Source organism: Lepeophtheirus salmonis, chromosome 10, assembly GCF_016086655.4.
Source record: "Lepeophtheirus salmonis chromosome 10, UVic_Lsal_1.4, whole genome shotgun sequence".
NCBI lineage: Eukaryota > Metazoa > Arthropoda > Copepoda > Siphonostomatoida > Caligidae > Lepeophtheirus > Lepeophtheirus salmonis.
The window spans coordinates 21516930-21541170 of NC_052140.2; the positions used below are offsets into that span (position 1 = coordinate 21516930).

Consider the following 24241-nt stretch of genomic DNA (forward strand, 5'->3'; position numbering starts at 1 on the left):
TATGATGTAACTTCCGCAAATCAAATGAAGTAGTTAGTAGTAACTACGTCATTTGAGCTGTTGTTGTTTCTACAAAAGACCGATAAGAACCGGTCCTAGGACTGACAAATTTGATTAGGACCGGACAAATATGACTGCAGTCTTTTCATTTTTTTTTTAGACCGATCCAACACTAATTGTATGACTTAAGCACAATTTTTTTTTAATTTCACAAGAATTCATGAATAAGAAATGGGCAAGATATTGTATATACTTTGAAAGATAGAAAACAAAAGGATTGTATAACTTATCTAAACATTGAATGTAGTAGACTGCTTGTATAAATATTAAACCAAGGACATTATACGCATGCAAAAAAAAAAAAAAAAAAAATGTCTTTAGGGAATATAAATAGGACATTGAATAGCATTATAGTTGATTAAAAAACTTTTATCTGTAAAAAAAAAATGTATATTGTACACATATCATTTTGTAAATTTTGCAAATCTTAGTAATAGATTAATGAAGAAACATTTTTTTAAATTAAACATTATTAATATTGTTTGTATAGTGATGGGCCGATTTCACAAAAATTCCCAATGCCGATTCTAAAATTTTTTTACAATTTGATATTTTTTTTTTTTTCAAAAATCAACAAATATTCATAAAAAAATTAATTTTTTTTTAAATATTTCATAAGCCCCATGGCCATTTTCAAAAAAAAAATAATTTTGGAATAAAAAAATCAAAAATCCACAGCTGTTCATCAAAAATTAAATTTGTTAGTAAAAAAAATCAAAGATAAAAACTTTTGTCAGAAAAAAAAATTGGAAAACAATTTTAAAAATTAAATTTCTAAGGTAAACCTATCTAAACAAACAATCAAATATTAAATTTATTTTGTGAAAAATGTGAAAAATAGTTATTCACAGAAAAAAAAATTGAAAAATTAAATTAAATATCCTATATTAAATTTTCTAGTAAAAGGGGGTTATTTTGTTTTCGCAACTTAGAGAAGTAATAAATAGTTAAATACTAGTAATAAATAAGAATTGGAATCGCAAATTAAACAGTATTTTCCCAATGCCGATTCTGACTCCAGAAAAAAAAAAAAATTCTCCGATTCTAATTAGTCGACCCATCACTACTATTTAAATATAGAATTATAAAAAAATGTGAGATATTTCGTTGGAGTTGTCAATTTGAATAATGGATTTTTTTTATTTTTCTACCCTGTTATTTTTTAATTTTCCTTTAATTGGAGTCCGAAGGAGTAGAACTAATTATATATTATATCTGAACCATCTGAATTGCCTTTGAAGTTTGTATATATAAAGTATATTTTCTTCGATAGGAGTGACCGTGAGTCGAACATTTGAGTACAAGAGAAAAACATCACCGGAGTGCATTCTCCACAGAGCTACCCCACTTCAACCAATGTGTTTATTGTTATTATTTTATTCTTGAGGACATAACTTCCAAGAATAATGTGATCACTAGTACGTCTGCTCATGAAAGACAAACAGACTTACTGAGGATTTGCTGAGGAGTTATAAGCAATGGTGCTTATCTAGAGTATTTTGAGAAACTTAGCTGTTATGACGTTTCAATAGATCAGCTCCAAGCAGATGTGACGAGGGGAGGGGGAAATAAACCAGACATGGTCAAGGATTACTCCGTTGTCGATCTCGAATTTACTCTGAATCCAACAAGGACTTACAATTATAACGCTGCAACAAATCCACAGGCTTACTTTTCGTCTTTTATGAGCTCATGTTCCATCAGGTGTTGTATCTATTAATGATATTGTGGTATGTAGTAGAAAATATATGATATTCACTGCTCAGGAATTAAAAGTAATGACAACATTTTAGGAAAAAGAATCTCAAGAAAAAAAAGGACCAAAATAAAAATGTATCAAATTTGCATCAGTGTAGCCCAGCTTTCACTCAAGATACAGAGGCACAAATTATTTCGGTCATCATTTTTTTCTGCCTCCCAATAAAGAATGGATGTCCTTCCTGGAAGCAATATATAATGTCCCTCTCTTGTACTATTAGAATGTGTACTTATTACGTCACAAAATGTGGCTTGCTTTTAAATCTTTATTTCATGGAAAAGTATCTCATATACCTTGTGTTTAGGTACTTTGGTTGAACACCGGGTAAGTATTTCTTTGTTTAGATACAGAATGGAATTAGTGTTTATTTCGTTTCTCTCAAAGTTGCTTGTGGCTAACATAATGAAACTGTATGATATTCGAAGTACTCCCTTTCAAACCATTCTTTAAGTTGTCAGGGTTAGAATCATATCAATTATTGCTTCAAAAATACTGGTAAGTTAGTAGATTTTACATTTTTGTAAAAAAAAAAAGAGAGGGAGGAACAGGCGTGAGGGTCATTCCAACTCAGTTCACCTAAGGGTTATAACCCTATCCTCACTGAGTTTGATGAAACTTGGCACAATTGACGCCTCAGTGTAGAAACTACCTCTTGTGAATTTTTTTTTTCCATTTCCCATTCCGTTTTCAAAACTCAAAAAAGTGGATCAGATCCTTTCAAAAAACTATTTCTAATACAAGGCTTGTTTGAAAAGTCCATACAAAGTCTGACAGATGGCGCAACTGGCGCATATCGAGTTTATGCACAGTTAGTAGCATCTCCTTGAAGAACACAACCCAACTTTCCGCCTGATTGGTCTATATCTTTCCGGTTGGCATTCGTTTAAATCAAGGAATTGGCCAGAAAGATTATGGCAACTGTCTTTTGGATTTTCAAGGAATACTCCTTATCGACTTTCTGAAAAAGGTTAAAACTATCACAGTTGAATATTATTCATCTTTATTGGAAGGTTTGTAAACCGAGCAGCAAGAAAAAACCCCCAGGATTGGCCCATAAAAAAAGTCATTTTCAATCATGACAATGCAGCAGCTCTCACTTCTGTAGTTGTGGTTGCAAAATTAGCACCAGCGATCTTACGAACCTTCACTCTTCCATCACCATATCATGGATTTTATCAATGATTTCTGGAGTAGTAACCTCAACAAGGCGATTCAGAGGCTATTACAAGTGGCTGTGCTAGCAAAGAGTTTCGGAAGCCACCTCAAAATTTAATTATAATAAGTCGTAAAGAGGAAGTCAAATGTATTCAGAGTAAAGAAAACCAAATAAACATGACTGCCTCTTAACGACTGATTATAATTAAAAATGAAATATTTATTTATTTTTTTCATGTCCTTTTCTACAAATTATTATTATATATGATTATCCAACCTTCGTTAATTGCTTCTTAACAAAAACTTAATTATGTATGGTTAAATATTTGATCTTCTCTAATTTGGTGGGGTTTTTTTTGGTTTTTTTATGGAAACCCTTTGTGCAAAACAAATAATACTGAGTGACCCATTTTAATCTGAACACTTTGAATTTTTAATTTCAACAAAATATAACTTATTTATTAACAGTAGAATTTCTACAAAATATAACTTATGTATAAACAATAGAATTTCTACAAAGTTAATACTATAAATAGATGTGGCTCTGAGCTCTCTTAACCTTGAGAGCTAAAGTGACTTCTAGGAGGAGGCAGCAGACTTGGCATCGTCTGCGGATGTAGTCCTCTGTTATGGTGTCTCAGTGATGGCTGACAGTGGCTTTGATGGCCTCGACGTTTAATCAACGGGCATGCACATAAAAGGTGTAGTCAAGGAGATTAGCAACAGGACTGTAGGTGGCCAAAAGTGTCAAAAAATAGTTGAAAAGAACTCAAAAGAGTCTTGCAACGAAGGAGATGAGTTTATTACATTTCTATTGTCAAAGGTGGACTCTCTACCCTGATAAGGATCTTTCTACCCACTTTTTTGATATCTCTCTTGACAGTCTGGTGTCACCATTACGTAGTAACCTAAAGGACTCGAATACTGTGAGTTGCATATGTAGGACTATGAATTTATACTTCCGATGGATCTCAAGCCAAGTTATGAGAGCCATAACAAACCACTTATAAGTAGTGATGAAAATCGTGTGTACTGTGGGATTGTTAAAATAAATATCAACATTGTAATCATTAACATTTGAAGAATGTTTTAGCAATAACAAGCTGTGGTATGAATGTTGATTGATTGAATTTGAAAGCTTCAATTCGTCCCAACAGTTATTCAATAATAACTACATAGTTTGGAATAATAAAATAGCTAAAAAGTGATTATGGGCATTTTTATGATTCTTTTATAGAGAAAAGTTACGTTATAAAAAAAAGTTTAGGACGTGTGTTATACATAGCTAACTAAGTTTGTCTATATGTTGTTTTTCTTTTACTTCTGGAAAGTCAAGGCTTTAAGTATAGATATAAAATATATAGAGTGATGATGTGAAGAGAAAATGACACTCTTAAAAAAGAAGAAATACTGGACCCAATTATTCGAATTGTAATAGTTTGGTATGTTATAAACGGTTTCTAGGACAAATGGCCAAAAAGATTTGTACAGAATAACATTTTGCCCAAGGACCATTTGGCCAAAAAATGATATTAAATTTTTTGATATATACGACTATAAGCTACTCTAATCAAAGGTACAGAGTCCCAATAATGATGACAAGCTTCTCTTTAGTTTCCTGAGGCATTTTGACTTTCATAAAGTAATGTTGCATCAAGACATAAAATAGTTTTTGGTCCATTTTTTGAAGATCCCTCCACTTTCTCGATTCAAATGAAAGGCAAACAGACAGAAATGGGCTGATTTGGCTCAAAATTGGTGTGTGTCCTTTCCAGAGATACTACTAACTAAACATAACCTCGATACACACCAGTAGAGTCGTCTTGGACACTTCAAAAAAGCTCTATAAATAATCATTATTTTCCTCCTCTCCTTTTTTGTGTTACCTTTGTAACCGGAAGGATGATCAAAAGTACATAATATAATCAACTATAAAAGGTCACATGAAATTAAGTTAAATAAACAGAAATAAATACATTCTCAAGATATCACGTTCCACACGTTCACATTCATACTACCAATGGGTGACCCCTACTACAAATGTATTGTAAAAAGTTACTTTATGTTTTTTTTTTTTTTTCCTTTTCAACCTTTACTTTTATTACGTAGTTACATACACGTGCAAGGAATTGAAATTGAAAGACACAGGTTAATAGTTGAAACATCAAATTTAATTTATTATTTTGACCCACAAATAGTAATAAATTAAATAAAAACCTTTTGCCCAACTATTCTTTGCAAAAATAATCAAATACATCATATATACATATTTGAACATAAAATTGTAAATGCTTACTTTTTCCAATGGACATAGTAGTAATATCCATAAGCTAAGAACAGAAGAGATTCTCCAAGGATTGTCGAAATGCCAATGGCATTTCCAGCATATTTGACACGTTGAGGATTCAAGCAACTACACATTGCTTAGAGTCTGATATATGCGTTCCTTTTATCCAACATTTTTTGTGCGTGTCCTCAAATTTAAAACCATATGGATGATGATGGTTCTTTTGTTTTTGAGTAGTTATGTCATTAATCCTAGTATGAACAAAAGAGTAGAATAATGTCGTCTTTCATATTCAGGAATGAGTATGTAAAATATATTTGAAATGAATTAAAAAAAGCGTACATTATAATTATATTTATGGCCTCCATTGAGTTATTGAACAGCTTTCTTTTTTTTTCTAAGCATAAACAAATAAATTAAAATTCAGTAACATATTATACAAAAATGCAGGGTTGTAAGTTTTCTATTTAATTGATTTGTTCCGCGTTCTGTTTAGTGTTAAATTCATAAAGTATGTTTCAAAAAAATGGGGATTAGAAGGTATATGTAAGGCTGAAATTGATTATACGGCTTATAATAAGTTTTTATTTTAGGAAGAGTCATAATTTGGAACAAACTTGAAACTATCCCAAAGGATAAATTGCTAGAATTGTATCAAGTGAACTTATAAATTAGCTTCGATTCATTTGGTTGAAATAGGGCGTTAGGATTTAAAAAGCATGTTTTAGTTGTAAAGTTGATTGATGATACAGATTTTTAATTAGTTTAGGCATGGGAGACAACTATCTCAACGTAAATTGGAATAGAAACAATCATTTCACATATCCAGGGAAAGATGCCACAAAGTCTCCCTTCCCACTAATTTAATTACCCATATGAAAAATGAAATGATGGTAATGAAAAATACTTAAAAATCTAACAGATTCATCATTTTATTAATAATTTCCCCTACAATATTATTTCACAAAATATTTTTATTTCATTTTTTTTTTCATGTTATGCTTTAATTTCAGTTTTTTTGTTAAAGTACTGTTTGTATTTTATGTTTTAAAATAAAAAAATCAAATAAGTTTAGATATATACACTTTTGATCCTAGCTAAACTCCAGCAAGTAAAATGTTTAACACCATTTCAAAGAATTCATTCCAGTTTTATGTTCAATTACTTCGCTAACATAACAATAACTGCTCTCAAAGATGTGAAATTGTAAAATATTTAAAACGACTCAAAAAAAAAATTAATAACTTGATTCAAATTACTTAAAATTGGGATCAATGTAACCAAAATATATTCATGAACTATTGAGCTGTATAGTTATATTATCTAAAAAAAAATGTTTTTTTACATATTTTTGTTCAGGATTGCTTTTATGCAATTACTCATCTAATGTTACTTTTTTCAGCTGTTGACTTGTTTAATTTATCCCTTTGTTAGTGTCTTGAAAGCCGATCTGTTAAATTCATATCATTTCTTATTTTACTGTCTCCCAAATATAAGGCTTTATCAAACCCTTATAAATTTTAACTTTTATTTGATAACTATTCTAATAATAAAATCTAGCCATAAGTTGGTCAAAAATAAGAAAGGGACAAAGGAGTGCATGTTTTATTTATAGAGTATTTCTATGTTACGTATATGAATAGTTGAAATCTTAGAATTAACGATTATATAACTGTTGTGTATTAATTTTCCGAGTATGATATATGAAATGTTGTATTTATGACGTCTTTTTCTTATTTTGTATAGTTATTTCCAATCTTTTTTCCAACAAAAGAAACTCTTGTTTGTTTTTTCTAAATAAGTAAAAAAAACATTTCTCGAAATGGAAAACTTATATGTTATAATTAGAGACTAGAAGAGCACAAAGGTGTTTGTATAAACTTTTTTTCCAAACATACATATGTTATAAATCTTTATTAGAATTCGGGCAAATGAATATAAAACCATCTCCCTTTATCCATTGTAAGTTCATTTTCTCAGAAAGGTGTCAAATTATTATAAAAGCTATAAAGTGTGGCACACCATTTTTAACTGTACTTTTCAATTATAAAGTCTTGGATATTAATGAAAACCTGTTGCTGTTATATTTCAGACGATATATTACAAAAGAAATATATCCGATTTCTGGACAAAGATGGAAGCAAAAACGGAGGAAATTGTAACTTTGATCGTCACCGGTCAAGACACCTTAGACATCTTCATGCATCTCTGTGCCAGCTGTCACACCATCTACTGGGTTTGGAAGCCCCTGAAATATAGTTTTGTCTTGAAGGATCATCCTCAAAGCGGTTGGCCAGGCCAAACCATGAAGCTACCAGACAGTCTTTTAAAATAAAACTGTCCTGACATAACCAAAAACCAAAAAAAGAAATCGCTAGACTGGTCTACCGTATTAATAGTGTACAAAAACAGCAGAAGAGAAGTCAAAGAAGTTTGAGGAGAGGCCATTATTGACTCAAAACCATCAACAATTTCGTGCAGAGCGTTGTAGAAGCTTCTTAACGAATTATTAATTAAGATATGGTTACGCCAGAACCCAGACCTCAACCCTTCACACTTAAGGATCAGATGACAAGTAGAGACTGTAAATGTTGATGATAAGCCAAAAAGTGGACGGCCAATGTCCCTCGGAACCCAAATAACGTCCGGAAAGTTAAATTCAAAATATAAAGAAACCTCACCAGATCAATGGCAAAAATGGCTAAGGAGATCAACGTTTCAAGGACTTCTATGAATTAAATCATCCATAAGGACTTAGGGAAGGTTTCTCTGAAGCTATGTTAGAGTTTGAATCTCAGAAAAGATGCACAGATAAACGGACTGAAAGAAGTCAAACGTTATTAGAACTAGGCGCGCAGAGAGGAAATTTTGTCTTTTCGGATGAGAAGAAATGAAACCTGGATCAAAAATTCAAATATCAAAACAACCAAATTGTGGCCTTATCACCAAAAGAATAACCCTTTGACAAAAGAATAATTCTGAAACGGGTTATTAGTTGATCCCTATTAGTTTGGGCAGGGATTTCAAGTAAATGGAATAAGCTTCCTTTGGTTTTTATTCCGGAGGGCTTCTGTATGAAGACGGGTGACTACATTTCATATGTTTTGGAGCCCGTGGTCCTTCTGTGGTTTAAAACCAATTCATCTAAAAAGTTTAAGGAGACCGTTCATCAACATGGAGCTCCAAAACATACCAGCGTTCAATACCGAGAGCAAATACTCAGTTTTAGGACAAATCTATGTGGCCCCTTCAAGTCCAGATCTTAACCCCCTCGACTACTTTGTGTAGGGTTATCTCAAGTCGAAGTAAAAACTCGTCAATATTTAAATTTGGGAGAACTCTGTGCCTCAATTCAGAGGGAAACGAAGAACCTTCCCGAATCTATGGTGCATGCAGTATGTGAAGCATTTCAATCACGTCTAAGAGAGGGGATCGATAAAGAACGCAGTTATATTGAGTAATTTATAAATATGGAATTTAATTTAATACATTTTATCAAATATTTAGTTTAAGGGATTTTTCTTTTTGATCAATCTAAAGGTTATTCATAAGACCATTCGGCATAGAACTTTAAAAAGTAAAAAAATAAAAATATATCGTCATGATAATCCGAAGTTTGTACTATTATTGATAATAATATATTATATATATATTATTTGCAAACTACAACAACATATTCATTTATTTATGATAGGGTTCAATCTGTAAGCCACCCTTAATTGTCTTATTCCTGCTATGTCTTTTTGAGATTCCTTATACCATACAGCAGATAAAATTCGACACTCTAAGGTGTAGCCACTTATGTCAGTCTTAATGCAATCGTATTATTTTAAATCTATTGCGGACTATAATTGTTTCCTTTGCGTGTTGATGGTAGACTAGCTGTGTACTTTGGATTATCATGATTATTTATTTTTGTTTTTTAATTACATAAAATTCTCTGTCGAAGGAACTTATGAATCCCCCTCTGTCACTCAATATATAAAATTTAAAAAGGTGTAAAACTTATAGTCCCTCCTGTATATATTGAATAAATCTAGTTTTGATGTCGAAGTTCATTGGATATAATAAAGATTAAAATGAAATAGAGCATGTCCAACAATGTTTAATTAATATAAAGTATGGCATCATTAAATTTACACCCGCAATATAGGTATGATAGACAGATATGGTTTTACATATGAGTTGCCCTTGAGTCAACATTAAAATGCAGACTCCAATTAAGTCCAAAATATAAATTTTGAATACCTTATTTTATTTTTAACTAACAAATGGATACTTTTACAATTTATTTGTCAAATATGGACTTAAATTTTTGTTAAACTAAAAAATTAACATTTATCAAATTCTGAGAGGATGTTTATAAAAAACCAAACAAATAATTTGGTATGGAATAACTCTTAGTAAAATTTGAAATTATATTCATTCTATTAGATAAATCAATTACTCAGTTAAAAAGCTGTTATATTCATAAATAAACTCTGATATATTTTATTCCTCCAAATCACCTCCAGCCACAATTACAGTGGCTATACGAGGCCAAAAGAGCGAGCAGGCTATTTCAAATTGGCCACTTAACAAATCATGGAATTTCAACTTGATCTTCTGATAATTTTATCCTTGGTCTTGCATGGGGGTCAGTTGGTTTGTTGTTCGATCGCACCTCAGACAAACAAAATACATAGGATTTTGCAAATTTGGAGGTCCAAATTCCGGCGAGATGAAGATGTTAATATTGTCATGGAGTATTTGACCCTTTGTTTCGAAGCGTGGGAGGGAGCTGAGCCCTGCTTCCTCATTCAATGTCGTCCATTGGCAACCATGTCGATCCAAAGCTTCATGAATGTCTCGCCGAATCTGGAAGCTCGGGCAATTTTTATGATGGTGCTCTGGGGAGGATTTCATGGAGGGCTCCGTACATTTTCCAAATATTTGGAGCAACGATTTTGCCAATTGATTATATTTTTTTCGACCTGGTGTAATTTTAAACAAGCTATCTAAAAAAAAAAGTTAGCTGCCAAAGTGCCTGCGATTGCTCAAGAGATCACGGAAAAGTGGAGGAATAAATAGCTTACGTATCCAGTATTCACAATATATTTTATTACTTTTTAATTACTAAGTGATAACGAACAAGTATTGTGTGGGACATTATAAAACTCAAATTTCCATAACTATACCACACGTATATACCGGGACGTGCAGAATTATTTACCGATTTTTGTTCAGAACATATCGCGGACAATAATGAGATATAAATGACTTGAGAAACAATTTATTCATACATTTTTAGAATAATTAAATAGTTTGTGATCAAATTTAATCAATGTAGCCACCATTTGACTCAATGACACTGGTCAGGCGACGTCTGAAGCTGCCACAGACTTGCTGGATGTAATCGGCGTCAATGGAGGCCCAGCCCTTGTTGACAGCAGCCTTTAAGGCATTTGTGTTCTTGTGTCGTTTTTTGCAGGCCTTGGTCTCCACGTGGGTCTAGATAGGTAAGTCTAGTGGGTTCAGATCTGGGCTTTGAGGGGGCCTGTAGTCCTTGGCCAAAAGTTCATGTTGTCCTTGAGCCACTCCTGAGCTTTCTTGTAAGCGTGGGTGGATGCTCTATCTTGTTGAAAACCCCAAGGAGAGTTGCCGACTATGGATTTGATCCACGGAAAGACCTTGGACGCCAGAATGTTAGCATAATCCTCCACTGTTAATCTGAGCCAGTGGGGAAGCATACCAGCTTCATGGCCTTCCCGTTGGATCTCCAAGCATCTGCAAAGCTCACAACACGGTCATTTTACCTGTTGAAAACAGGATCGACCGTAAAAGTTTTCTCATCTGGAAAAATGATGATGCGTCCAGATGAGCTCTTGATATCATTCAAGATGTTCTTGACACCCTCAAGTCTGACTTCTCGCTGACGTTCAGTTAGCAGAAGGCGTTCAGTACACCATAGGGACTTTCCTCCAGCCCTTTTCAATGCCCTTGAAACAGTTGATCTCGATGTTCCCATCTGTCTGGTCATGTCGGCAATGGACCTGTTGGGAGTCCTCTTGAACACTGCCTTTACTTGCCTTGTTGAGACAGTGGGCTTCCTGCCTGCCCCAGGAAGCCCCGCTTGGGAACGTTGTAAATTGTCTTCAACGAGGCCCCAACCTGTTTCTTAATGTTGTTATGAGGCACTCCCGCTCGGAGGAGGGCTGCAATTTCGATCCTCTTTGTTTCCTGATTGGACATGGTCTCACGTGTGGAAGTTGTTACGCTCTCACAGGAAGGATTTTTGTTTATTTTAACAGTAAAAATACGAAACAATCAAATTTGTTGCCACACAACCTCTTAAAAAGTATATTTACATCATCGGTAAATAATTTTACACGGATCGGTATATAATAAAAACGTCATTTTAATCGATCAAAATGAAAAGATAATATCGATATACTATTAGTTATCAAAATAACCAATAATGCTATTTTATCAAATATGATAGGCGTGTACAATATGTTTTGTACATGTTACAACTTGTACAGAAATACATTAATAATCATTTCACTTGCACATATTTATTTCACAAATAGATGAACAAAATCAATTTTTTTGAAATTATATCATTTAATATGATTAATGATTAGAATTTTCTTACCACACTCAATATTTTATGTATTGAAGACATTTTGCATACATGAATACTTAAATGTATATTTTTTTATGGGTCATAGCATTGATTTATATTTGTCTATATTTATATTCATAAAAATGTGCAAAAATGTAAACAATTCGTGAAGCTCTATCTCTATAATAAATGTATTTCTATACTTCTGTCTGTCTTATTGATGTTAAAACGAGTCGAGGGATTCAATGGATTATTATATATGTGAGTTTGTTGAGACATTCCGCTGAACATAAGCTATTTTTTCTCCTGATTGAAACGCCAGAGCGCCTTTATTTGGCCCTCATATCTATTTATTTTTTCTACTTTAGCACTTTTGCAAAAATATATTTATACAAAAATGTTGGTCTTATAGTTTTAGAAACTTGATTGAAATTTAAAGTACCCAGCAGAAAAACTGATATCACTGGAATTTAATTATATACTTTTAGCTTTTATATTCAGAATTCGTAATAAATTTTGTTAAGCATTTAAATCTGTCTAAACAAAACAAAATCTTCAATATTCCAAAATTAGAAATTTTGATTGACAACTATTGTGGAAGTTTATGATAAAAACATCTTATAAAAAAATAAAATCCAAAGATAATTTTATCTATAACTCCTCAGCTGTTATATGTAAATTTTTTTTTTCTTTTAAAATTTCTTAAAAATTGGATATCACATTTCAACTTTAAATAACTTTAAACTAATTCAGTTTATAAAATGTCCATTGTTGTACAATAACAACTCAATCCTTTTCGGATCGGAAAGACTTTAAATGTTAATTGACTAGCTACTAGGCTTTCTCTCCCGGGATTCCGCTTTTCCAAGTTTGACACCATTGTATCCCGTAGACGGAATTTCCATGTTTGATTATTTAACAATATAGGCTGTAATTTATTAAAGATTTATTAAATTAAACGTTAATACATATTGCAGAATCAGTAGGTTTAAAGTTTTTATGAATTAGGATTTTCAAATGATGCATATATGCATAGAAAATAAATCCTGCCAAACAAAGCACCCAAATGTTTAAAACTTTACTAAAACAACAATCTCCTACGTTCCTTGTCTATTTTTATCCCATACAAAAAGTAAAATACAAACATATACTGATAAACACATTTGCATCATACCTGTATTAATAAAGTAAAGTTTTTTCTTTTGCCTGTGGAGGCATCAATTAAAAAAGGAATGTTATCTTTTATATGAAAGCAATTTTTACTTGCTTGTCAATGTGAAATAACTACAACCAAGTTTGATAATTACAAAAAGGAAATACGGTCAAGGAATCAACACAAAAAACAACATATTATTTATGCGTTAGATAAATTATTTGTAAACTAGTTTATATCTGCACAGAAGTTCTGTATTTTAAATACAATATACGTTTTGTAAGTCGTATAAGACTTGACATTCCAGATGTATAATATTTTTATAAAATATATACTTACACTACAGTTTTGCAGGAAATGTGTTCTGTTAGCTATCATATGACATTATGTTTTTTATTTATCTTTTAGGATGGAAGGATGAGAGATGCAATAATTATATTCCAATGATATATAGTCAACTATGTAGCAATCTATATTAATAAAACAAAGTATTTGGGGAAGTTTGCGTGTACTTCATTTTTGAGTGTTTCTACACGATCGAAAAAATAACAATGTAACAACGAACCTGTATAGATAGAACACAGCTCGTCATTTTTAAAAAATACCAAAAAAAATATCGTTCTCTATACATTGCATGCTAGAGAGTTGATTTTTTTTTATTTGAAAGCCTCAACATTCCGGTTAATAATGGAACACCACTTTATTCAAATGGCCGCCGTCGCTGGCCTAACAGTAGCTCATTCTGTCCACCCAATTTTTCAATACATTTTCGATTGTGTGAGCTTCAATAGCTGCAATAGAGACTCCAATTTCGTGTTTCAAATCGTCAATCGTCTCTGGATGGTTGGTGTAACATTTATCCTTGACGGTTCCCCACAAAAAATAGTCCAACGGAGTCAAATTGTAGCTACGAGGTAGCCAGTTGACGTTGTCGTTTCGGTTAATGATGCGATTGTCGAAGACAGTGTGCAAAAGATCCACTGTAACGTTGGCTGTGTGGCACGTAGCACCATCCTGTTGGAACCAAATATCGTCGATGTCTTCCTTTTCCATTTGGGGTAACAAAAAAATCTTCCAATATGACCCGATAGCGCTCACCATTGACCATAACGGCAGCTCCTTGCTTATTTTTTCGCTTTTCGGCAACAGCAGCAATTTTTTCGATTGAGCGTACTGGACGAACACGGGAACACGTTGGTTTATCCATTAACGAACCAGTTTCGCGCACACGCTTCACAAATTTATCCACAAACTGCCTGGAAGGTGCTTTATTTCGACCGACGTAATTTTTTTGCAGTTTCGTGTGAAGACTCTCCATTTTGGAAGTAAATCTTATGTATTTCCCAATTTTCTTTGAGCGTAAACTTAACCATTTCGTAAACCGGAGACCTTTTACAAAATATTAAACACAATGCGAATGTTACTACAGCTGTCAGACGTCAAAAAAAAGTGGTAATTAAAAATACAACTGCTAGATGGACCACCTGTTATATTCTGTAATAGTATTTTCCATTGTGTGTTCAGGATTACAGTTGCTTGAGAGACGTAATCAAGGGCCACAAAGGAATTTCTTGTGATTCACTGCATATCAGGTGTACTTTGTACTTTGGAGATCAGCTTCCTAATCTTCCACCTATCATTATACTGTGAGGATTTTACCATGAGAAAATCTGAGGGACGCACTTTTACATCGAAGTTTATCAAGATCTCTTCCTCCACGATCTTAAGGATTAGGGTAGTTTTTATATATTTGTAGAATAGATGAAACAAGATCTACAATCCTTGATGACAAAAATAACAACATATCTCTTTCGAATCTGCCGAGGACTTGTATAAAAAAAAAAATTCCCAATGATTAATAAAAAAACTAAGTTGCATCATACTTCAATCTAAAAGCATCGATCAACCCATTAATTTGTATAAATGGGTTTTTATTAAACAGGAAATATATATTTTTGTGGTTAAAAAATTAGTACCCTTTACAAAATATTGACATACTAATTTTAGTGTGTAGAACACGTATGGAACACGCGTTCTCTATTATAAAAAGACGAAAACATTTATCTGAAGGAATGATAAAAATCCTTCGATTTTTTATGAACTTTTTCTAGATAATCAATAATATTTGGTTTTGTGAGTATAATTAAAAATCAACATTCAAAAAGACACCAGAAGGATCAAATAGGAATTACTCACTTATAAAAGTCGACACTAGAAAACATATCATGCAAATTAGAAATTGGTACTCAATAAATATATACAGTATATCTTCATATATAGCTAGAATATTTATAAAAATATCTTGGAAATTTTCCAAGATGATTTTTTTATCACTGTTTTCTTAGATTAACATTAGATGATAAAATAAGCATCATATAGGGAAAAGAGAAATTAATTAGCTATACTGTATAGGTTACAACCTCTAATTAACAACCAACTCGATTTTTTTAAAAGTGGATTCCTTCAAATTGAATACAAATCAATGCCAAATAGAAGCTGAATAATTTATTATTAAATATAATCACCTTTGAAGTCAATATAGTCCTCAACTCGACCTCAAAAACAGAATCGTGTCTGGATGATAGTCTCCTTGTGTAGATTCCGAAATTCCTACCGGATATTGGACATCAACTCGCATTTCATGTTATGTTAGTGTGACACTCAACAGCGCCTCACATAAAGATAGAGCACTCAAGACTATAGAAGAGGCAGTTATTGAATTCAGAATTTATTAAGTTTGTAGGGAAGAGGTATAACAAATTAATCTCCAATTATATCATATAATATATGAAATAATCGGCAATTTTAATTTATTTCACAAGTGGTTCGATATTAATGGTGTGTATATTTAAGTTTTTAATCAACTTAAATATCTTGTTTATGACTAAATATTTAATGTATCTATTTGTAATTTCAATTTATATTAAAACATTATATGGGCACAAGTATCGCAAGCTTATGGTATAAGAGGACATTTAAGGTTAGTTTTCCCTGAAAAAGTTATTTACACGTAGCTTGTAAGAGAATCTATATGTACACCACTAATCAAATTCGAAGGAAGATCCAAAAGATATATTGGCAAACAATGAGAACGAGTGGATCACTTGAAGGAAGCACCTTTTTAGAAAATTCACTTATCTAAAAAGATACGAAGCAATTGGTTCTTAATAATATAAATTATATTTTGAACTGCATTGAAACTACTCACCTCATAATAGCGATGCTTAAACAATGCATTCAGTTCTCCTGATTTAATCTCTGTAGGTAGGTATATAATTGTATTCTTCAAAGGAGGTAAAGGCGAACCCGAAAAAGAGATGCCAAATCCGGATGTTAAATTGATTGAATTCCCGGAGGATAGGAAAGCACGAGTCTCATCAATTTGACCATCAGTTTACAAAGAACGACTTCGACGGGAAAGAGGATAACCACAGACCTCCTTCCGTAACTTCATACTATTCATCTTCACCAGGGATCTCTTGATAGGAATCAAACTCTTTTCAAACATAAAGACGACAATGGTCAAATAGGTATCCAACAGTTTGCACTAAAGCCTTACAATCCTAATTGCAAGAGATTTACAAAGCTTTTGAAGAATTTTCGCTCCATTCAAATTGAGTCTTAGCATGATCAAAAATCTTGTCTGCTCTCTTAATTGACCTGGCTGGAGAGCTTACAGACTAAACCATTCTCAAAAGACTCTGATGGATTAATCTTAACATCAGACATCATTCATTTTCTAAAATGAAAGTATAACAATTAACTCAACTTTACTGCATAAATATTTATAAAGACTAGAAAATAGATAAACCTGTGTTATCGTCTTTAGTATAAATAAATGATTGGCGTCTAAGGAAAGAAACGATATGCTGGTTAAACATGCCATCATATCACACAACCTATCCAATAAAAAAAAGCAGGGGGAAAGACACAAAATCTGTTGCCAATTGGCCAATTCTTCTATTCTATGGAATTATTTTTAAATTATTGTTGAGAATTCTTCGCAGTTTTAAAGGAGCTAACTATAACTCAATCAATTAACGTACAAGCCCCTGATAAAAGACAAAAATATAAGAAAAAGTAATATCGACAGCAAACAACAAAATACAGGAGGTAACACGGAACAAATAAAGATGAATCCAAAAACATATACATCGAATATGTTTACTCATTCACTTATCCTCAATCAAAAATGGACTAGGAATGTGGCATTAGACCTATTCAAAAGCATACTTTTGTAATTTTTATATGTTTCTACATTTTTCCCATGCTTTAAGATGTGAGAAACCCGAAAATTATTTTTTTAGGGATCTATGTCATTGACCTTAAAGTGTTTTCAAAATGCCTTTTTGAGAATTTTTGTGTAGTTTTTTGACAAAAAATATAAACAAAACCCACCATTGAATGCCAAAAAGCATTAAACTAAAATAAAAACATTTTTGATGAATACTTTTAATATATATTTTATTATTTAAGTATCAAGATTATCAAGCGAAATGAAGGTAAGGAGAAACATCTTGGTGCGGGGACCGCAGTACTAAAATTGTATACTCTCATCCATCAATGTTATTTTTTTTATATTTGTCCACTTTTTGCGGAAAATATATTAATATTTTCAAATGATTATGCACTTACCTCAAATTTCTTATTGCAGCATAATTTTTGGGTATCAAAATGATTTACATTTTTTATATTTTCTTACACTTATATCAATAAAAACGTACGAATCACAGAAAAGGGACTTGATTGGATGTCCCCTTAAAGTCCGACTACCCCTATTCATATTGTTTGTCTTCTCTTTAGGTTCTCCTTAAGGGTTTATTTATCTTTATGCCAGTTTTCCGCTATATATTGGGTTTTTACCGCTAGGGTAAAAACCCAGGAAATCTTATAATTAATTATATTATAAGTTTATTTTGATAGTATAAAATTTATAGAAAAAGTAGCTGTTCATCAGTTACTATTTTATTATAAATTGAAATAATATTTTTTTTTATTTCAGTGTTCTTTTAATTAGTCAGATGGAGTTGCAATGAGTACGTATAAGTTAACATTATAGTATTACATTTACTCCATCTGAACCTAGGAATCTTCTTTGAAGTCCATACATTTACATTTTGTATATTTCCTTCTCTAGGAATGACCCAGACGAAAACCTACGCACATTGAGTTCAAGAGAATAATTTCTCCCGAGTACGTTGTCTGTTGAGCTACGTCGTTCCATTCTTTATTATTTTGTCAATGGGTCAGAACGGGTTACGGAATTCAAAAAATGATGGACACACGGGCTATAAAAACCACCAGCTCGTGCGCTATTTGTGATAATGATGATACACATGACCGTGCACATCAAATAATTTGATATGACAGACGCTACAAATGATTCGCAATAAGAGAACATAATAGTTGTATTGATGTCTGTATGTTTATTGCAGGAACATACAACTATTTTCTGTATATAAATACATTTTTACATGTCCTTAATTAGCAAGAAAGAAAAAACATTGGCTTAAAAAAAGTGAAAAACTGAATTTTAACTCCTTCACATAAAAAAGTTTCTTTAAAAAAAATTAGTCCAAACAGCTCACATTCAATAATGGCAACATTAATAAAACTTAATGAGAGACCCGCGGTTTGGCCTGCTCGCTCACAATGAATTGGATGTCAATGTGAATTTTTGTGGTCTCAATGAGCATCAAAAAACATAGTCTCATCGGCGTTTCTCTCTTTGAATTTTATATACTTCATGTGCAGGTCACACTGAGTGATGACGGGCCGCCTTTTGCCCATTCCTGTCAAAGATTAGACTTGCTAATAGTGTACTAATGTCGGTGTGAAGTTTCATTTGTATGAGTCAAATAGTTTTGTAATACCTTTTGTGAATTCAATTTGAATATCTAAAATATAAAACATTTAAAAAAATATATAAATTTATATTCTAATTTCAATTACATGTACATTGATGTTTATTTCTTTGAGTAAGAATCTAGTATCTAACAAAGAAATGAACAATTTTGTATGTTTTTTTTTTTTTTTTGGTTTTATCGCATTTACTACAAGGGCAAGGTAAATGCAATGTTGTATCTGTTTATAATCATATAATTAATCAATGTTTTCCAAAACATATAGAAGCATTTTTCAATTTTAAAAGGGTAATTTTTTGCATGGGCAACTTCCCACGATTGAAATTTTTCTAGAACTCATATAAATAGCTTTTACTCCATCTTTTTCACACGTTTATAATTATCATATCCTTTTGATAGGCTGGCTAGTGAACTCGGTAAAGAAATAACCCACAAAATAACATGTATTTAAGTATATGATAATTTGTATCGTTTTGTTAAGTATTACATCCGTTTTGTACTAGTTAAAAACAGGTTATAGTTTATAATTCGTTCAGAAAAAAAAATCTATATTTATTCGGGATAAACAATTTTTTGAAATATTCGTTACTTTATTCGACTTTTGGAAATCAAATTACCACTCATCTGTTTCGATGAGTTTGCGTGTATTTTATAATTACGTTTTTGTGGCTACTGGTTCATGCTTACACTGAGCAAAAGTGACCAAAATAATGAGATATTCATGTACAATGATGTGAATCCTCTGTGTTTTTAGTTGGCCTGTTCATTTGGTATTGGTAGTATAAAGTAAGAATTTTATTTCCCTTTGCAGTTATTATTTAATTCCTGAGTATTGACCATCCTTCCTAAATAGATGTAATTATATTCAAAACCTGATTGAACATTCGTGTGTCGTCATAAAAGAAGGAGCGTAAGACTGAGGATTTGTTGTGGAGTTATAATTGTAGGTCCTTTTTGGACTCGGAGTAGAATTGGGGACCGATATCAGAGTAATTCAATTAAATGTACTTGTTTATATACTTTTCTCTGTTCTCCCTTGTCACAGCTGATTGTAGCTGATCTAATGAAACGTCATGAACATTATTCTTTCTCTCCTTCAAAATATTCATCAAATTATCAGGGGTACCAATTTGATTTTAGGTTTTTCTTTTTTAACATGCCCATTCTACACTGGATTTTATTTTTTATTCATGTTTATCCGCTTTACTATCTGAAGAGAACTCATTGTTGACAACGAGTGTGTGTAACTATAGCTCAGTGCGTGATTTTAAAAAAGACAAGAGGAGTAAATATATGAAATAATGAATGTTACTTTAGATTAGGTTCTGTAACGAGGTTGAGGAGGTAAAGCTCAGAAATCCATTCTAAAAATGGAAAAGAAAGGAGAGAACAAAAAACATAATCCTGTAAGGGCACATTTTACATAATCTACTATTTCGTTAAGTGGAGTAAAAAGTGAGGCTACAGCCAAGGCAACCCAACCCTGCTTCTTTAATTTAATAGATCCATAGAAGAAATGATTATTCCTCTAATCGATGCTTATACAGATGATGTCACTTTAACAATAAAACTAATTCAGAGTCACTGCTTCTTAAAAGAATCAATATCCTGCTGAACTTCTTCGAAAAGTATGATAAAATATCTGGTACTGACCTCACTGAACAGTAAAATTCCTGCGCACTCCCCGATATGAACTGCAGCTCAACTCTTAATTGGTCAACTGCTCCTTTATTCAATGAGGATTCTATTCTGTATTTGATCCCAGGCAAGGTTAAGAAGCTTGTCTTCTTTAGGAATCTGAACACTCTGAAAAAAAAATTACAGGAAGAAGCCCTGGAAATAAATATTTGAACATTTGATGACCTAAAGGCTCAACCCCCCTTTTCCGAAGGTCCTTTTTACTAACCTTTTAAAAGATCGGCAAAACATTTTATTTATCCTAGACCCTGACATCTTAAAATGACTTTTTTTAAACCAGCAGACAAAGCTTAATCTATTTGTGAATACTATATTAATTTGTTAGGACTTCTAGAAAAATGGAGAAAAGTATTCGTTTGTTCCCTTTTGTATATTTCGAATCGTAGGAAATTTACTAACCAATTTCAGATCTCTACCAATTGTATCAAATTTTATAAGCCAAACAAAGATTGTGGGAAATTTTTAACAGTATATGGTATACCTTTCTGACTTGAAGGGCTTTTGCAATTCTGCCATGATTCGTCACCATCAACATGAAGGATCTGGAAAATGGACTTTAAAATTTAATCAAAGCTTCTATACTCTTGGATTATCTCAAAAGAAGAAGCTGTCTCATCAAAGGTCTAAAGCTATTGATTTTGCTTGATTAAACTCTAAGGCATTAACTGCTGGAAATCTTACATCCTATGAGCCAGTATACCCTTACGAACCTAAAGTAATTTTTATGGCATCTGCTGCTAGATATACCACACTTTCCTTCAAAGTCCCCAATGACACATCCTGGATCCCGGCGGCAAAAGAAGGGAAATTATATCCATCCGTGTCAATCCAACATAAGAAGCTACTAAATTCAATCCTAAGAAGTTTTAGGTTTTCTAATCCAGACTCTTGACTCGTTACAATTTTTTAAAACTATATTGTTTATTTATTTTACTACTTTGTTCGTATAAAAGAACGCTGAATAAAAAAAAATCATCCTCATCAAAAGGACTCTATTATTCTTACTTTCGTATCTACAAGAGTATTTTCGTGGCATGATGTTGTCATATGGTACATATACAAGTTTACAAATTTTCATTCCCTTTGATGTGATATCTTGTTTGTTAGATCATAAAATATTTTATTGGATCAGAGTATACAAAAAAATAAATTTGCTACGTAAATAAAGCCTTTACATTATTTTGTAGGCCTTACATAAATATGTTATGTCATTAAATTTAATGAGATATTTATTTGTTCTTTAGTTATTTACATCCTGCTACCGTAAATACAAAAGCAAACCATAGATTTATTTGTATTATTCAATTACTTTAGCCTCATTTATTTCTTTTAAAAAGATATTAGGATTTTATTATACAAATCCAAACACTAAATTTAAAAGAAAAAACATAACGAGACAAACAGAAAATTGGTAATTAAATTAACATTGAATTCTACATACGTAGGCTGCTATATATATTTCTGGCCTAGTAATGAAAATTCGAATATTTATCACCAAAAATGGTTTCAGTGTTTGTCAAAGTATTATCCAGCATGATTTGTACACTTTTGCATGCGCTCAAACCAATTGTTGAATCTTTTTTCCCACTCCAATTGAAACACTTCTAAAACATAGTTTTTAAACGCTTCAACATCATCTTCTGTCGACGAAAATTGTGGAATACGCATTTTTTTCTCCATACGCGGGAATAAAAAGAAGTCATTGGATGCCAAGTCAGGGGTGTACGGCGGATTGCCCATCAATTGGACGTTTTGGCCGGTCAAAAAGGAGCTGGTTTGAGCGGATGTGTGAGAGCTCACATTGTCATGGTAAACAGTGATTCGTCTTCTCTTGTTCGTTTGTCGAATTTCTCCGAAGACTTTAGTCAAACAAATTATGTTGTACCACTCAGAATTGACCTTCCTATGATACTCAAGTGGAACAGTCGCCCCATGACCAGTTTTGCCGAAGAAACAGGCGACATTTTTCTTCGAAATTCTTCTTCCCCGAACAACTTTCGTTGGACTTGGCTCATCTTCGAAGGCCCACAAGGTCGATTTTTGTTTTGTTTCGGGCTGATACGCATAAATCCATGATTCGTCAACTGTGACGGTCTTATAAACGTCTTTTGATGCACCGCAAGCATATTTTTTAAATATTACTTTGCACCAATTGACACGAGCCTTCTTTTGAGCGATTGTCAAATTGTGAGGGATCCAACAATAACAAACCTTTTTACGGCCAGGTGTACATGGAATATCTAATATTCGCTGGTGAAAGAAATGCCCAAAGATACCTCTATCTCATTGTATGTCACATGACCATCTTGCATTATCATATCACGCACGGCATCAATGTTCTCCGGCACAGAGCCCGTTTTTGGACAACCTTCACGGAATTTGTCTTTGAGCGAACGTCGGTCACGATTGAATTCACTAAAACTGTTTTTCACAGTGCTATAGGATGGTGCTTCATCGCCAAATAAAGATTTAAGTTAATCAATGTACTCTTGTCGTGATCCACGTTGAAAGTTGTAAAAAATGATCGGACGAAAATATTTCCGACTTAATTCTTTGCCAAATTAATTTTTTCAAGTCACTCTAAACAACACAAATGATGGTGGTACGTTTAAACAATCTGAGTACGACACTGCTACAAAAATGTCCAACTTACCAAAGGAAATGTCAAATTGCAACTGGCAATACTTAGTGTAGCCTAGGCCGGAAATATATATAGCCGCCTACGTATTGAAATAAGGAAGTTTACTATTAATTTCAATGTATATTTATTAAATGTAGTCTCTTTTTGTATTTTTGTTGTTATTTATTTCGAAGGAGGATTGATAAATAACCAATAATTATTGGTTAATTTTCAATTACCTCATATTTACGTAATTAATTAATGGAAAAGATAAAATTACGATGACAATTAAGAATAATAGAAAAATAAATGGGAAGAAGAAAGCCCGCGTGAATTTTAAAAAATCTATCATTGTAAAAGTACAAATGTACTAAAGTACATTCAGTAATCACTAATATTTTAAATGAACTGACGTCATAAGTCCTACTTTAAATTTAACTCTAGTCGGTGGAACTCAAAGCTATAAAACAAAAAGGCTAAATGCACCTCTTAGTTTTAGTCAATTCTATGTAATGATGGGACAATTAATCGGAATCGGAGAATTTGTTTTTTTTCTAGAATCAGGAAAGTACTGTTTAATTTGCAATTCCGATTCTCAAATATTAACTATATTTATTACATTTCTAAGTTATGGAAAAAAATTATTAAAAATATCCGTCAAAATACAAAAAACGACCTTGTGAATTCATTACTCGAGTCTTATAATTTTATAGATATTGTAATCAAATAATTTTTGATAAAAAATACTTGAAAACTGAGAAGAACAAAAGTGTTTTAAACACATGCAGTCGATGCAGATATGGTTATTTTAGGGGAATAAGTTATGTAGAGGGATCTAGGACAGCTTTCCTTTACAAAATTTGCCTTTGGAAAGTTTGTCGTGGGATTACTCGCCCTCGGAAAACTCACCTTGGAAAAGCTCGCCGGGATGAGGAATCACCTTCATTTATTTAATGTAATTAGTATTAAATAAAGGAAGGCGATTTATTTTATCAATTTTAATTCTTAGACATTTATTGCAAAATGGTATTTTTTTAACTA

At 32.2% G+C, this 24241-nt stretch overlaps 1 protein-coding gene across 1 annotated transcript in view; it reads right to left on the reverse strand.

The window, feature by feature from the left end:
* Positions 1-24241, reverse strand: part of LOC121125559 (uncharacterized) — a 60061-nt gene that overhangs the window by 8394 nt on the left and 27426 nt on the right. Inside the window, exon 2 of the mRNA XM_040720756.2 lies at positions 5271-5512. Within this exon, the coding sequence (XP_040576690.2) occupies positions 5271-5395 (125 nt within the window). The 5' untranslated portion in view covers positions 5396-5512. The remainder of the gene's footprint in view (positions 1-5270; positions 5513-24241) is intronic.